The sequence below is a fragment of the Anomaloglossus baeobatrachus genome, chromosome 3, assembly GCF_048569485.1.
Source record: "Anomaloglossus baeobatrachus isolate aAnoBae1 chromosome 3, aAnoBae1.hap1, whole genome shotgun sequence".
NCBI classification, from domain to species: Eukaryota; Metazoa; Chordata; class Amphibia; order Anura; family Aromobatidae; genus Anomaloglossus; species Anomaloglossus baeobatrachus.
In genome coordinates this window covers 474130978-474147613 of record NC_134355.1, presented here as the reverse complement: position 1 = coordinate 474147613, position 16636 = coordinate 474130978, and the positions used below count along the sequence as shown (strand labels likewise).

General features: G+C 47.0%; 1 protein-coding gene across 2 annotated transcripts in view; it reads left to right on the top strand.

Moving 5' to 3' along the window:
* Positions 1–16636, top strand: part of KCNMB2 (potassium calcium-activated channel subfamily M regulatory beta subunit 2) — a 1063037-nt gene that overhangs the window by 905766 nt on the left and 140635 nt on the right. For both annotated transcript variants that reach the window (XM_075340610.1, XM_075340609.1), the window contains one exon: positions 13971–14141. In XM_075340610.1, the coding sequence (XP_075196725.1) occupies positions 13971–14141 (171 nt within the window). The remainder of the gene's footprint in view (positions 1–13970; positions 14142–16636) is intronic.

Here is a 16636-nt window from a genome sequence, read left to right as displayed (position 1 = left end):
TAGACAACTACTCAAGATTTATGGTTGTGGTACCCGTCAAAGATCTAACAGCCCATACTGCAGCTAAAGTCTTCCAAGCACACTTCTGCAGACCTCATGGCTACCCATAGAGGGTCCTCACGGATCAAGGCCCTGCCTTCGAAGCGGAAATCTTCAAGGAGTTCTGTGGCCTGTATGGATGCAGGAAGATACGTACTACGTCCTACCATGCCCAAACCAATGGGATTTGTGAGAAGATGAACCATTTAGTCATCAACGTGCTAAGACTCAACCCCTTGAAGAACAGAACCAGTGGCCCGAGAGATTGCCCGATCTCATAGATATGTATAGCAACATTCCCATCAGTTCCACTAAGTGTACGCCTGTTTACCTCATGAGGGTGAGGCCTGGAAGATTTCCGGTGGACTTGGACATGGACATTGAAGTGCCCGACACCATCTCCTCAACCACTGATTGGGACTCCAAACGTCAGATGCAGTATAAACAAATACAGGAGTATGTGGAAAGGAACCTGAACCAAAGCAGAGAAAAGCAAGAGCAGCACTTTAACAAACAGGCAAAAGCTGCCCCCTTTGCACCAGGAGAGGTGGTGCTAAAGAGGAAAAGGAAGCTGCATAAATTGGATGACCAGTGGGAAAAGATCCCCCATGTCATACAACCCTCTGACTTTGAAAATCAGAAGACCTGTCTTATTAGCAAAGACCAAGGAAGAACAACGGCTACAGTCTCCAGAGACCACTTGAAAAGGTGCCCGGAACCTCTGAAGATCTTGGAAGAAGTTCCCACTCCAGCCCTGCGTGTCGAGAAATGGAAGGAGGTGATCCATACTGTCCTAGCTGACTTCCCAGCAGATTGGCCTATGCAAAATGGAGCAGTGATTGTTCACGTTCTAACATTCCCACAACCCATGGAAGAGCCAGAACTAGAGAGGCCTGCTGACATTGCACCAATGCACACACCTAGAGTCGCACCTGAACCCATGCCACGCCCCCGTAGGTGTCTACCTACAGTACCCATCATGAGGAATGAGGAACCCATAGACAGTACAGCACCACAGGGCCTAGGAGAGAACTTAGTGCTGAGGAGGTCTACATGCCCCAACCTAGGTCAGCCACCACTCAGATACAGGGAGTGAGTGATGTCCATATGTACTTGTATATAGCAATGTATGTATATAAACACACTGTAAATTTTGATTAGTTGTTATTGTCAAAATGCCAATTAACCGTGTACCTCACCTGATTCACCTACATGAAAAGAAAGAGTAACAGGTAGCGAACCCGGCAACCCCCTTTCCCTGTTTTACCCAGCCTTGCCCTTGTTTGTTGTTAATTAACCATGGCCTCAGGACTGGCAGAGGCCACCCAAAGACTTTCTTGGGTTCTTGTAAATACCCCCATTTGCCTTCTTGTTCCTCTGCCCACCAGAACTGTAACACCCACTGGAGAGGACTGGTTGGAGGAAGGGCCTGTGGTAGAGTCGGCCGAGGCCCAGTCACTAATAAAACCAGTGGCTAACCTCCAGGCCAGAGGGTTCTGAACTTTGGGACTCTTTGGGGTGAGCTGATGAAAAGCAGAAATGTTTGCAACATTTAAGTGAAGTGCCTCCCTGTGAAGGTATGAAATGTACATAATGTTTTATAACATGTTAACATTTTACCTTTTTGCAGAAGCAGTTAAAATAAATATCGGTGGCCAGACAGCCCGAGGACGGGCTGTGTTCTACCAAGGGGGAGTGTGACGCCCTGGCAAAATCCGGGTGTCACAGATGACTGCACCCCTCTTCCAGGTGCAGGATTCCCTCCTCCTTGGCCTTCCAACACAACCCCATACAGGTACATACACCAGCCAAAAAAGCCTAGTCACCCCCCTAGAACAATAGGGACACACCAGTGGGTGGGGCCAGGCTGATGGTGATGCCCACCTAGGGGTTCTGAGGTGTCAAGGGGAGGGAACAACAGTCGAGCGGAGGAGTTGAGAGGAGACAGTGAAAGTGAGAGGAGTCAAGTGGTAGTTGGGGGTTGTAGCTCCCGGACTACTGGACTACTTGAGCGAACTAGGTGGCAGAAGGCAGAGCAGGGCCACAGGTGATGGAGATCCATTTGCAGGAGACCTTAAGTGGACCAAGGCAGGGTTGTAGCCCGCCGGTGCCGACAGCGGGAATCCGGTCCGGAGGACGTGCACAGTCGGGGTACCTGGACCCTAGGGCGAGGACAGCTGCAAGCACCTTTCCAATTAACCAGCAGGGGACAAGATTCCAAGTCTTGTCCCACTAATAGCCCAGATAAAGCGAGACGGAAGCCCAATGGGATAGAGCGTCTGCAAGTGCCTGTTAAAATCCCAAGGGTGAGATCTCGCGGGCCACAGCTCTCATGGAAATGTCACCGGGAGTGGACTTCCCCGTTTCATGCGGACTAGTCAACACACAAGACACCAACCTAAGGTGCAGGAGGAAGGGCCCCTTTTTTATCCACCGGTGTGCAGGACCCAAGCACACTCCTCCGGAGGCTACCAGTTACCGGCAGTTGGTTTACTATCTGGACTCTGTGTGATTTTTATTCAAAACAGTGAGTAGAATGATATCATCCGGTCCATCCCCGCAGACTGTGCCCGATCACTCTATCTCACCGACACCTGGGCCCCGGGACAACACCTCCCCTACCCGTGGAGGGGATACCATCCTGCTGCCCCACTCCATCAGCCCCGGGCACCCAATACCAAGGCAGCGGCGATGTCACCAATAATCACCGCAACCCACGGGTGGCGTCACTGACAACACCTCCCCTATACAAATTCTCCTTTTCACTTGCGGGTGATGGACGGGTGCTAAGGCCCGGGTCTGGCTTCCCCTCGAGCCACCGCCATGACTCCGGATCCGAGCGTCTCGAGCAGCCCCCCCCCTGCCGTGGTCTGTCCCCTGCCGGCAACACTCTATGTTTTGGAGAGATCCCAGTGCATAGTAACCATAAGATGAAGAAAAAAATCTAATACCTCTCTGTTCACCTCTGCTGCTCACTTGTATAGTCCTCAAAACCTCTTCTTACCACTGTGAGCAAGCTGACACCTCAGGCATCTTCACACTAAGCCAGGACTTCTGCCACTATCTCAGGCCTAGATACAGATGGAAGTTGAGGCCTAGAGTGCAAATTATAAGTTTGTGGTACATGTCAAAACATAGCCACAAGTTTACAATGCGCATGTGAAGAGATGTACCTGGCCTGATCTTGGCTGGAAGTCTCTGCCTAGTTCGCATTAGGATAACATGTTTTGTTTTTTTGTTTTAAAGATTCAAGTAGAACTATATTCTAGTCAAATAAATTGGCCCATCCCTATGCTGGACCATATGTCCTAAGCAATATGTTAAATGAAGCTTTCACACCTTTCTAATAGTTTTCTTCTTTTGATTTGTAAAAACAGCTAATAGATGTTAGTGATCATAGAGCAGTTTCTGTTATCTTGTAAGAATAACTAGACATTTGCAAAATTGCAGACAGATATTTAATTCACTATCAAGGGTTTATTATACTCACAAAGATAACAATAGCAATTCAAACAATAAATCTTTAACAGCTGTGTCAATGCTAATGTCCTGCCCTGGGAACAATGAAACAGGGGTAATGAAGGGAGGCTGGACAAAGAGGATGAGTCAATGGATGTCATATTAGAGATGGTGGAATTGTTGTATGTTTCAAGGAAGAAGTCAAGATTCCTGTTCCTAGTAGTGTTGAGTTGACCCGGATCGGCAAAATCCGGATCCGTGCGGTTTGAGCGGCAGATCAGAGTCCGACCCGGATGCGAGATTCCGGGTGCACGATCCGGATCGGTTTTTTTTTTTTTTTCATTTTTTTTTATTCTCTCTCTCTCTTTCTCTCTCTTTCTCTCTCTCTCTCCTCTCTCTCTCCTCTCTCCTCTCTCTCTCTCTTCTCTCTCTCTCTCTCTCTCCTCTCTCTCTCCTCTCTCTCTCCTCTCTCTCTCCTCTCTCTCCTCTCTTTCTCTCCTCTCTCGTCCCGGATTCCGCTCCCCATAGAAATATATAGGGCCGGATTCCGGATCGGATCCAGACTTCATGGTCAACCCGCCGCGGATCCGCTGGACCCGGATTATTGCCAGTCTGCTCAACTCTAGTCCCTAGTAATAGGTGGAAGCGATAGGTTAAGTGCTTGATAAATTCAAATGTAAAGTTAGATATGAGGTAAGACAAGATAGAGTGAAGCCTACATGTGGTCCCATTTGGAGAATAGGTTGAAAAGTTTCTCATAAGTAATGGTGAAGAAGCAGATTATGGGGGTTGAGGACACACGAAGGCTAAATTCTCATTGTCTAAAAGCACAGCAGATTTTCAGCTGCATATTTGCTTGCAGAAAATCTACTGTATTTTACAATGCCACAGGAGAGTACAAAAGATTTTCAGAAATCTCATACACTTTCTGCTAAAAATATCTACATAATAAACTTTTCCATTTTCCAACTTTTCCATTGATTTTCCATTTTTCGTTTTTGCTTTTTTCTCCCTTTCGCCCAAGAGCTAAAATTTTTATTTTTTTTTCAGTCAATATAGCCATATGATGACTTGTTTTTTGCGGAATGAGTTGTACTTTTGAATGACACCATTCATTCTGCCGCATATTGTACTGGAAAAACAGGAAAAAAAATCCAAGTGCATTAAAATTGCACAAAAATGAAACTCCACGATTCTCTTTTTGATTTTTTAATTACCATGTTCACTATATGGTAAAAGTGACCTGGCAATATGATTTCCTCAGGTCAGTATGAATTCAAAGATAACAAACGTATAGTTTTACTTTTAACTAAGTGGTGAAAAAAAATTCTGAAATTTTGTCAAAACAAAAAGAATTGCAGTTTCGTAAACATTTTACAAGACCCACAGCGTTCACATTTTTCAGGATCTGGGGCTGTGTGATGGCTTATTTTTTGGGTCTCGAGCTGATGTTTTTCATTATACCATTTGTGAGTAGACGCAATGTGTTGATCACCTGTAATTGCATTTTATTGCAACATTGCGGCGAGCCAAAAAACATAATTCTGGCATTTTTATTTTTTTCTCGCTACACCATTTAATCAGATTAATTTATTTTATATTTTGATAGATCGGACATTTCTGAACATGACAGTAGCAAATATGGTTTTTTTCTTTTTACATTGCTTTATTATCAATTGGGCAAAAGGAGGTGATTTGAACTTTTAGGGGTTTATATTTCCATATTTTTTAAAACTTTTTTTTTGTTTTACTTTTTTATTGATTTTACTAATCCCCTTAGGGGACTTGAAGCCTGCACTGTCTGATTGGTTCTGCAGTTCAGAGCGATGCTTCAGCATCCATCTGACCAGCAGAAATGCTGATGATCTGCAAATGCTTTGCCGGCATTCACAGGAACTTCGTCATGACAGCGACAGGGGTCATCAGTTGACCCCCGTCTGTCATGACAACCCATCATGCCCCATGAATGCATTATGAGGCCACCGATGGCAGCAGGGAACGGCGCGCTCACCGCCAGAGTGTATTAAATCCTGCTGTCAGAGATTGACAGCAGATTCAACTAGTTAACAGGAGTGGGTGGATCCCCGATCATATGTTGGCTGATCAGATCAGCAGACATGTGGGAAAAAAAATGTGGGCTCGCCTCTCGAGCCCACATTAAAGGGACATAAATGGCTTTGGATGTACAGGGACGTCCAATGTCATGAAGGGGTTAAGGCCAAAAGTGGCTCAGTCCAGGACTTGGTCATTAGGCCACAAGTTGCTCAGTCCTTAACCCCTTCCTGACCATGGACAGAAAGATCCGTCATGGTGCCCTGGGCCTTAAAGACCAAGGACAGATCTTTCCGTCATGGCGGAATCGCGGCACCGGAGCCTCCGGTGATTGCTATCGGGTAACACAAACCGCAGATTCAGGGAGGAGGGGACCTGTACCTGACCTCAGGAGGGGTGGTGCCTCCTCCCCGGACCTACAGAGGCTGTTATTGGCTGACGAACACCGCTCAACCAATCACAGCCACTGTAATGTTCCAGACATTTAAAGTGACTGAAACATTGAAATCCAGCCCTGGCCAGTGCAGCTGTAGCACTGGCCATTGGCTGGAGCTGGGTGACCTCACTGGATCACCCTCCCTAGCTCCAGTAGCTCTGATTGGAGAGATCGGCCTTGTGACCGATCTCTCCAATCACAGTGGACCTGTTGCCGGTGACCGCCCCATCAGCTTCACTTGTCGGCCCTGCAGCACGCCAGCACAGTGAGTGTATACAGTGCAATGGCAGGGCGACAAGATCCGGTCCCATGCTGTTATGTGACCGGAGCATGGGACCCGGAAGTTGCCGCGCTGCCATTGCACTGTATGAAACCGGCGACCTGAAACCACCTCCGTAATGTGCTGCCAGCCCCCTCCACTCGAGATTGGCTGCCCGCTTCCTCCTCCCTTATGTGCTGCCCGGCCCCGCCCCCTCTCCTCCGTTATGTGCTGCCCGGCCCGCCCCCCCTCCTCTGTTATGTGCTGCCCGGCACCGCCCCCTCCCCTCCGTTATATGCTGCGCGCCCCCTCTCATCTGTTATGTGCTGCTCGCCCCCTCACCTCCGTGATGTGCTGCCCGCTCCCCCCCCACCTCTCACCCCCGTGATCGGCTACTCGTCCCCTCCCCTGTCACCCCCGTGATGTGCGCTCCCTCCCCTGTCACCCCGTGATGTGCGCTCCCTCCCCTGTCACCCCCGTGATGTGCGGTCCCTCTCCTGTCACCCCCGTGATCTGTGCTCCCTCCCCTGTCACCCCCGTGATGTGCGCTTCCTCCCCTGTCACCCCCGTGATCTGTGCTCCCTCCCCTGTCACCCCCCGTGATCTGTGCTCCCTCACCTGTCACCCTGTGATCTGTGCTCCCTCCCCTGTCACCCCCGTGATCTGTGCTCCCTCCCCTGTCACCCCCATGATCTGTGCTCCCTCCCCTGTCACCCCCGCGATCTGTGCTCCCTCCCCTGTCACCCCCGTGATCTGTGCTCCCTCACCTGTCACCCCGTGATCTGTGCTCCCTCCCCTGTCACCCCCGTGATCTGCGCTCCCTCACCTGTCACCCCCGTGATCTGTGCTCCCTCACCTGTCACCCTGTGATCTGTGCTCCCTCCCCTGTCACCCCCGTGATCTGTGCTCCCTCCCCTGTCACCCCTGTGATCTGTGCTCCCTCCCCTGTCACCCCCGTGATCTGTGCTTCCTCCCCTGTCACCCCCGTGATCTGTGCTCCCTCCCCTGTCACCCCCGTGATCTGTGCTCCCTCACCTGTCACCCCCGTGATCAGTGCTCCCTCACCTGTCACCCCCGTGATCTGTGCTCCCTCACCTGTCACCCCGTGATCTGTGCTCCCTCCCCTGTCACCCCCATGATCTGTGCTCCCTCCCCTGTCACCCCTGTGATCTGTGCTCCCTCCCCTGTCACCCTCATGATCTGTGCTCCCTCCCCTGTCACCCCCGTGATCTGTGCTCCCTCCCCTGTCACCCCCATGATCTGTGCTCCCTCCCCTGTCACCCCCGTGATCTGTGCTCCCTCCCCTGTCACCCCCGTGATCTGTGCTCCCTCCCCTGTCACCCCCGTGATCTGTGCTCCCTCCCCTGTCACCCCCGTGATCTGTGCTAGCTCACCTGTCACCCCCGTGATCTGTGCTCCCTCACCTGTCACCCCTGTGATCTGTGCTCCCTCACCTGTCACCCCCGTGATCTGTGCTCCCTCACCTGTCACCCCCGTGATCTGTGCTTCCTCCCCTGTCACCCCCGTGATCTGTGCTCCCTCCCCTGTCACCCCCGTGATCTGTGCTCCCTCCCCTGTCACCCCCGTGATGTGTGCTCCCTCCCCTGTCAACCCTGTGATCTGTGCTCCCTCACCTGTCACCCCCATGATCTGTGCTCCCTCACCTGTCACCCCCGTGATCTGCGCTCCCTCACCTGTCACCCATATGATCTGCTGTCCGCTCTCCCGCCAACTCTCACCCCCGTGATCTGTGCTCTGCTCACCTGTCTCCTCCGTGATCTGCGCTGCGCTCCCTCTCCCACCTCTCACCCTCCCAGATCTGCTGCCTCCTTCATCTCCTGTGATCCAGCTGCCTAGATCCATCCTGTAGGGTAACTATCCCCAATCTCACCTCCCACTCCCCTTCCCGCCCATCCCCCCCTTCCCCCCCTTCCCCCCCATCCTCTGCCGCTCCTGCATCCACTGCACCCTCTCCCATCCGCCCCCACCCTATCCCGTCTCACAATCACAGATGCTCCCTTTATATGCCTCTGCCCCCCCCATCTGCCGCCCCCCATCTGCCGCTGTTCTGATCCATCCTGCAAGTATTGTTCGTGGCTCTTTTCTAACTATCCCCAATCGCATCTCCCACTCCCTCTCCCCCCCTCTTCCCCCCCTGCTTGCCGCCAAGTGCTGATCAGGTACGTAATTGTTGCTCTAGTTTTTGCTTTTTTTGTGCACCCCAAATAAAAAAAAACCAAAACAAAACATATACAATTAGGTACCTGATCAGCAATCGTCCTGCAGTCGTACTCGACTTTGGACAGGACTTCTTTTTTCCATCCCACCTAGTCCCCCCCTTTTTTGCAGAACATTCGTGCGTGCGCCCTGTTTTTTTTTTCTATGCCGTGGGGGTCTAGTTTCCAAAATGGGGTCACATGTGGGGGAGCTTTACTGTTTCGGCACCTCAGGGGCTCTCCTAACACAACATGGAATACGTTAATTATCCCAGACAATTTTGCGTTTGAAACGTCAAATGACACTCCTTGCCTTCCGAGCCCTGCTGTGCGCCCAAACATTTGATTTCCACCACATATGAGGTGTCTGTGTACTCAGGATAAATTGCACAATACATTTTATGGTGCAATTTTTCCTGATACCCTTGTGAAAAAAAAGCTACCTGGTTGAAGTAACAATTTTGTAGTGAAATTTTTTTTTTTTTATTTTCATGGCTCAACTCTATTAACTTTTGTGAAGCCCCCAGAGGCTCAAAGTGCTCAATAAACATCTATATAAATTCCATGAGGGGTCTAGTTTCCAAAATGAGGTCACTTGTGGGGAAGCTCTACTGTTTCGGCACCTCAGGCGCTCTCCAAACGCAACATGGTGCGGCTAACGATTCCAGCTAATTTTCTGTTCAAAAAAGTCAAATGGCGCTCCTTCCCTTCCGAGTCCTGCCATGCGCCCAAACAGTGGTTTTTCGCCACATATGAGGTATCTGCGTGCTCAGTGGAAATTGCCCAACAAATTTTGGGGGTTCATTTAATCCTGCTACCCTTGTGAATATGCAATATTTGAGGCTAAATTAACATTTTTGTTGCAAAAAGTAAAATGTTCATTTTTTCCTTCCACATTGCTTTAGTCACTGTGAAGCACCTGAAGGGTTAATAATCTTCTTGAATGTGGTTTTGAGTAGCCTGAGGGGTGCTGTTTTTGGAATGGTGTCACTTTTGGGTGTTTTGTGTCATGTAGACCCTTCAAAATCGCTTCAAATATGATGTGGTCCCTAAAAAAAGTGGCTTTGTAAATTTTGTTGTAAAAATGAGAAATTGCTCATAAACTTTGAACCCCTACAACTTCCTTAAATTTTTTTTTTTTTTCCCAAAATTGTTCTGATGTAAAGTAGACATGTGGGAAATGTTATTTATTAATTATTTTGTGTCATATGTCTCGTTGGTTTTAGAGCATAAAAATTAAAAGTTTAAAAATTACAAAATTTTCAAACTTTTCGCGAAATTTCAGTTTTTTTCACAAAGAAACGTAAAAAATATCAGCCTAAATTTACCACTAACATGAAACCCAATATGTCATGAAAAAACAGTCTCAGAATCACCGGGATCCGTAGAAGCGTTCCAGAGTTATAACCTCATAAAGTGACACTGGTCAAAATTGCAAAAAATGTCCTGGTCTTTAGGGTCAAAATAGGCTTGGGGCTGAAGGGGTTAAAAGGAATCTGTCACCAGGTTTTTGCTACTTTATCTGAGAGCATCATAATGTAGGAAAAGAGATCTTCATTCCAATAATAGTTTACTGGGTGCAGCAGTTGTGACACAGTCAGAGTTCTTAGATGTAGTGTGTGGTAGAACTCAGAAAGCTATCCCTGCCCACACCCTAGCTTTCTGTGTACATTGTCTATTGACAGTAAACTGCTTATAAGAGGAGGGGTCGAACCAAGGCTCACAGAAGTTTGTCATGTCACTGATAATGTCCATTTCATAAAACATACATTGTGCTAAAAAAGAGCAACCAGCCTAATAAGTGACACATCCTTGAAGTCTGTATCTCAGCCCCTATCTCATGCTGTCCTCAGATTACATAGCAAAAACCTTCTAAGAAATTATCTTTAGGGCTTCAATTTAAATCAACATGTACAGTAGATGTTCTTTTAAAGGCTTTCTAATGAGCAGGTTATAGTAGGCCAGATACTTCTCTGAAGAAATCTGTTTCCAGGTATTGTTGAAAATGTTTAAAGTGAAAAGGAGTCAGGAAAGTGTGGGTAGCTTAGTGAGTTCCAGAGTAAGGAGATGCATGGGAGAAATCAAGGAGATGGTTGAGTGAGTTTGAGATCTTCAGCAAGTCAATTTATGCTGTGGATGTAGGGGCGAGTTTTACCCAAATCATGAATGTGCCATTTCCCCACATCTTTTTTGCAATGATATTCGGAGCCATATATAATGCTGTGGGTATCACTATGGGGACCTCTGATGCCTGAGATCTGCAGCAAATACAATCTATGGGAATATAGCCTAAAATGAAGCTTTTATAGATGAGGTTGACCTTGTGTTTGAATTAAGAGGCAATGTCCTAGTTGCCTAAAGAATTCAATAACAATGAAATGTTTCCTCTATCATACGTATGGAAAGATGATGAAAATACTGATATTACAATGTTTATTAACTGGCTCATCTAGCCTTTGTGTAAATAACTGATTATGATGCATCCTTTGACAGATCTTATTTACATCTAGGAGACAAAATTCTGCCACAGTGATTGAGTTTGCAGTAATCAATATGTACACTACAACAAAGTAAGACTAGTGCAGTCGTGTTCTTACAAAGACTGAATGATTGGTTTATTTTTCCATTCAGAGGTTCATTATCTACCAAATATATATATATATATATATATATATATATATATATATATCTATAAATTAGTGCTGATTACTCTTTTTTCTTTTATATGCCGCTACTAAATCTGCTAACTAAATCTATGAGAGAATATAAAAAAGAACAGCTTCTAGCAAGCCATCCTAATAAAAAGTAAAGCTTTCTAATGATAAGGTTTGGTTTCTTATAGTTATGTACAACACCTTTTATATTCTTCTTCACAACATATGTGTCGCGGACGGGTGCCGCCTCCGCTGCGGCAACCGGGGCTGCTCGAGGGGCGCTCGGATCCGGGATCGTGTCCTGGGCTCGAGTGGTGACCAGACCCGGGGCTCGAGCAACCGCCCATCCTCACACACAGTGAAAAAGGGAGGTATTTACAGGGGAGATTGTCTGTGACGCCACCCATGGGTTGCGGTGATGGGATGGTGGGACCGCCGCTGCCTCTCAGGGCTGGCGTCCGGGACCAATGACGTGGGGGCAGCAAGGTGGTATCCCCTCCACGGGTAGAGGAGAGCTGTAGTCCCGGGGCCCAGGTGCAGGTAAGGAGCAGGGCTTGGGCGCCGTCGGCAGGTTGGACAGGATGACACTGGTGTACTCACAATTAGGAAGAAATCACACGAAGTCTGTATTGTAATCCAAGGCCGGATACCGGTTGCCTCTGGAGGGATGTGCTGGTCCCACACACGGGTCGCAATGTAGGGGCCCTTCCTCCTGCACTCGTGTTCTGTGGTGTGTGGATTAACCCCGCATGGAACGGGAGAAATCTGCTTCCCTGCAGTTTTTGACGCAGAGGGAGCTGTTGCCCGCAGATGCTGACCCGTGGGACTCAGTGGGTTCTTGGCGGACACCCTGTCCCCCGCGTTGGGCTGCTGGTCTGCTCTATCTGGGCTTCTTTCCTCAGAATCAAGGCCTGATACCTTGTCCCGCTGGTTAATTAACAAGGGGCTTGAAGCTTGCCTCGGCCTAGGGTCCAGGTACCCCGTCTGTGCACGGCCTCTGGACCGGATTCCCATTGTGGGTACCGGTGGGCTACAACCCTGCCCCAGTCCGCTTCAGGTCTCCCGCAACTGGATCTCTGTCGCATGTGGCCCTACAAAGCTGTTTGCCACCTAGTCGGTCCTCCCGTGGTCCCAGGGCCCCAACCCTGACCACACCGCACTTCAGCTCCTGTCACCAACACCTACTCCACTCAAACTGCACTCCCCACTGAACTGCAACTGAAAACTCACTGGTTCCCGCCCCGTGTCACCTCAAGACCCCCTAGGTGGGCATTCCCATCCACTTGGTCCCACCCACTGGTGTGTCCTGGCTGTCATGGCGGGGGCGACTAGGATTTGCGGCTGGTGTTAGTGTGTGTGAGATGTGTGGTGTTAATTCCCAAGGAGGAGGCACTTCCTGTACCCTTGGTGGGGGGTACAATCATCTGTGACTACCTGGTATTGCCAGGGTGTCACATATGTAGATACCATTTTTCATTCCAGAAGACACACTTTTTAATAAGAAAAACTCTTTCTAAAAGAGTGTGTGTCTTATAGTCAGTAGGCAGCTTCCTGTGGTGGAGGAGAACGCTAACACGGCATCCTCCCTGATCAGAGAGAGCTGCCTTCGCTCCTCCTGGTCTGCACTCATCTATGTGATTGGTGCAGAGCAGGAAAGGAAGCTGCCAGGACCTGAACGGATAGTGAAGGAGCTGAGCAGCTGAAGGACCTTCCACTCAATAAATTCAAAGACCTTTCATGGTCATGTGACTGATCAGAGCTGTGTGTCTATATGTATGTATAATGTAGGGAAAGGAAAGAGAGATGGAATAGACATGATTAACCCCTTCATGACCAATGATGTACCTATACATCATTGGTTGTGTCTGTCACTTTATTAATGCAGATCCATTGACTGAATAGCAGTAAAGTACAGCAATTCACAGCTGCTGGGTAGTGACAACAGCTTTCATCTTTACTGAACACAGCGTTGAGCCGGCGACTCTGAGATTTGTTGTCACTACTCGATGCCTGTGGATAGCTGTACATTATTGCTATTTACAGTCACCAGAGCTGCGGGAACATTTATTTTAATAAATTGGTAATTAAGGGATAGCGTGGGGGAATCTTTATTCAAATTAACTATTGTTTCCTATTTGTGTTTGTGTGTGTGTTTGTGTGTGTGTGTGTGTGTGTGTGTTTTATGATTCCTGGGTTAGTAATGGGGGTGTCTTATCAGAAAAAAAATCTTTATTTTTTTTATTCTTATATAGCGCTAACATATTCCGCAGCGCTTTACATACATCAGGAACACTGTCCCCATTGGGGCTCACAATCTAAAGTCCCTATCTGTATGTCTTATAGATGCTTCTCCATTACTAACCCCTGGTCTTGATGCCATCTGACATTACACAGCTTAAATAAACCCCCAAAAGTATTACCTTGCACCAGGCCATGGACCTTCCCAGCCTGAAATTACCAGCCCACAGCTGTCTGCTTTACCTTGGCTGGTTATCCAAATGAGTGGGACCCCACATAATTTTTTTTAAATTATTTCTTTATTTAGTCACCAACAGCAACCTGGGAGTCAGAGATACACAATTTTTCAACCCTCCTGTTAGAGGCTTTCGTAAAACTGTTTCCGTTTCCCATTGACTTCCTTTCTACTCATTATTCGAGTCAAGCCTTTCAGAGCCTCCAACTTGCTAGATTCGAGTTTTCATGCCCGAGGTGATGCTCATAGTAAAAAAAATGCGGTATGTGGAGCAATAATGATACAAATGCATTCCAATAAAAATAATAGGCATTTATGCTCAGTTGGTTTGGTAGATGCTTCTGTATTTTTTCTATAACTAATAATAATATTTTATTTTCAGAAATTTCTACCAAAAAATCAAGGACCATGACCTTCTGGACAAAAGGAAAACTGTGACAGCATTAAAAGCAGGAGAAGACAGAGCGATACTCCTGGGGTTGGCAATGATGGTCTGCTCCATTATGATGTATTTTCTTCTAGGGATAACACTTCTTCGATCATACATGCAGAGGTAATTTGGTGTCTGTCGCATCCAATGTGAATATATATGACCTTATTGCTTTTACTGGGCTCATTTCATCGCCTTTTAGTAACTTTCCAATCTGTTTAGAAGCATTAATGTGCAATAGAAAATTAAAACTGTGTAGCACCAAATGCATAAGACCTGAATTGGAAGTTTTGCATTCCAAACACATATGCGCTCTCCAGCTTTGAAGCTAGATACAGAAACAGACTAAAATGACACCAGATGTCTCTGTGAAATAAAAGTGCATTGGTTTTAACAGTGGGTAGAATTCATCAAAGAAGACAAAACCAGAAAGGAAGTCACATGGATCACGATTATCATAGAATAGAGTCGCATTGGCTCAATATATAAACTAACTCATCAGAAAATGCTAAAACTTTGGAAACACAGGATGGTGGCGTGATGAATATAGTTGTGCATGATATCTGAATATATACTCAGATATAAGTGTTTTTGTTGGTTAGATTCATACAATACCAATCCGATGTGGTGCAAAAATTAATGTATAGTATATCTGCGTACTAGTGAATGCTTTTCATTTTTTATACACCCAGTAATAAGGTATATTTATGACAAAGCAATACTGGTATAGTGCAAACCCTTTTCTTTTAGATAGACTAATACAAATGAGAATTGGTAAATCAGACTTGTCGTCCGCTGTTGAAAAAATAAGTGTGCTTGTGCCAGTCTGTGCATTCTACTACTTTACTTACGCAGTGAACACAGGACCCCCATTCTCTTGGATGTAGGGGCTCCCAGTGTTCCAATCTAGGAGATGGCAGTTGTTAGTAATAAAATTCTATGGAGAGGAGAAGTTAGAGAGGATCTAGCAGCAGAGAGAGGAGCTAGAGGCAGAGGGAGGAGCTAGCGGCAGAGCCCCACCCTCCTCCTCTCCCCTTCCCTTCTACACTAAATCTTATCAGTAACATATGTCATCTCGTATGTCAATTATGTAAAAATTTTAATCAAATACAGATTTTAGCCATGAATTGAGAATTTTCAGAATAAATGATCAGTCCTGGCAGAGAAATATGAAGATTTCCCTGATAAGATATATTACAAAGTTTCCGATTTTCTTATTTACTATTGATTTGTGAAATAAAAATTAAAACGGCATTAACCCTCAACTGGCGAGGTGGGATTTTTGTCACGCAACTGGTGATGTGGGGCTTCCTATACCCCAGTGTTTTGAAATCTCTAATTTTTACAGAAAATGCAGAGATCACGTTTTTTTTAATCGCTTTCTTATTGACGATTGATTACACATGAGTATAACAAATTTTTGACACCCACAAGTATCAGAAAATGTAATACATTGATGATTCAATCAGAGGGAATTATGAAACATGACTTTTAAGATAATGTAAATAAAAATCACAACAATTTTTTTTGCCTGAGAGCAAGTGCATGAACAAACAGAACCTCAGTTATAAATTTGTGCAAAAATAAAACAGTTTTTAAAATTTGAAAATGTGTTCAGCAAGCCCAAGACTGCACTTAGAGACAGCTAGCTCTGTTATGCGTGGCCAGAAGAGAGAGGCCTTGACGACATCCTGTTGACAAGGAAATGGATGGAGGCTAGTGAGACACGTATCCTCATACCAGCATTTTCCAATGAATACCAGCTGAACAAAATTTCCCTGGGGTGTGGCAAACCTCACCTCACCAGTTGAGGGTTAACTAGTCTGGTCTACCATAAATATGCTTGCTTAGGCCCCTTTCACACGTCAGTGATTCTGGTACGTTTGTGCTTTTTTTTAAACGTACCAGAATCACTGACATACGCAGACCCATTATAATGAATGGGTCTGCTCACACATCAGTGATTTTTCACTGCACGTGTCTCCGTGCGGCGTACCCGCGTGTCCGTGATTGCCGCACGGAGACATGTCCATTTTTTTCTGGCATCACTGATGTCCCACGGACCACGCAGTGGTGTGATCCGTGAGACACGTGCCAGAAAAAAACGTGCTTTTAAAATAAAAATCATTTTTACTCACCCGGCTCCAGCGATGCTCTCTGCAGCCCGTTCAGCTTGCTGCTTCTGAGCCGGCTCATTACTGTCGCACATATTCATTATGCACGACACAACCGACCCGGAAGCAGCTGCTGCGGGGGTCAGCGCCGGCCGGATGCTGCACCGCGAGAGCGATCAGCACCATGGAGAGTGGGAGCGCGCACAGGTGAGTTAATCTCTAAGTGCAATCACGGGCCACGGAGAACGGAGCCCGGATTGCACTTAGACAACCCACGTGTGCCGTGATTCACGGCACAAGGAAGTACATGTGCGTGTTTTACACGCCAGTGAAAAACGTCAGTGTTTTTCACTGACGTGTGAAACGGGCCTAAGACTTGAAAGCAATGCTCCCATGTTGCAAAGACAGACAACTGCGAATAAAGGCAGTCCAGGTGCCAGCATATGCAGCAAGGCCACCAGGACAATATCAGAACTGGCCCTCACAGTGTCAGACCAGCAGCCA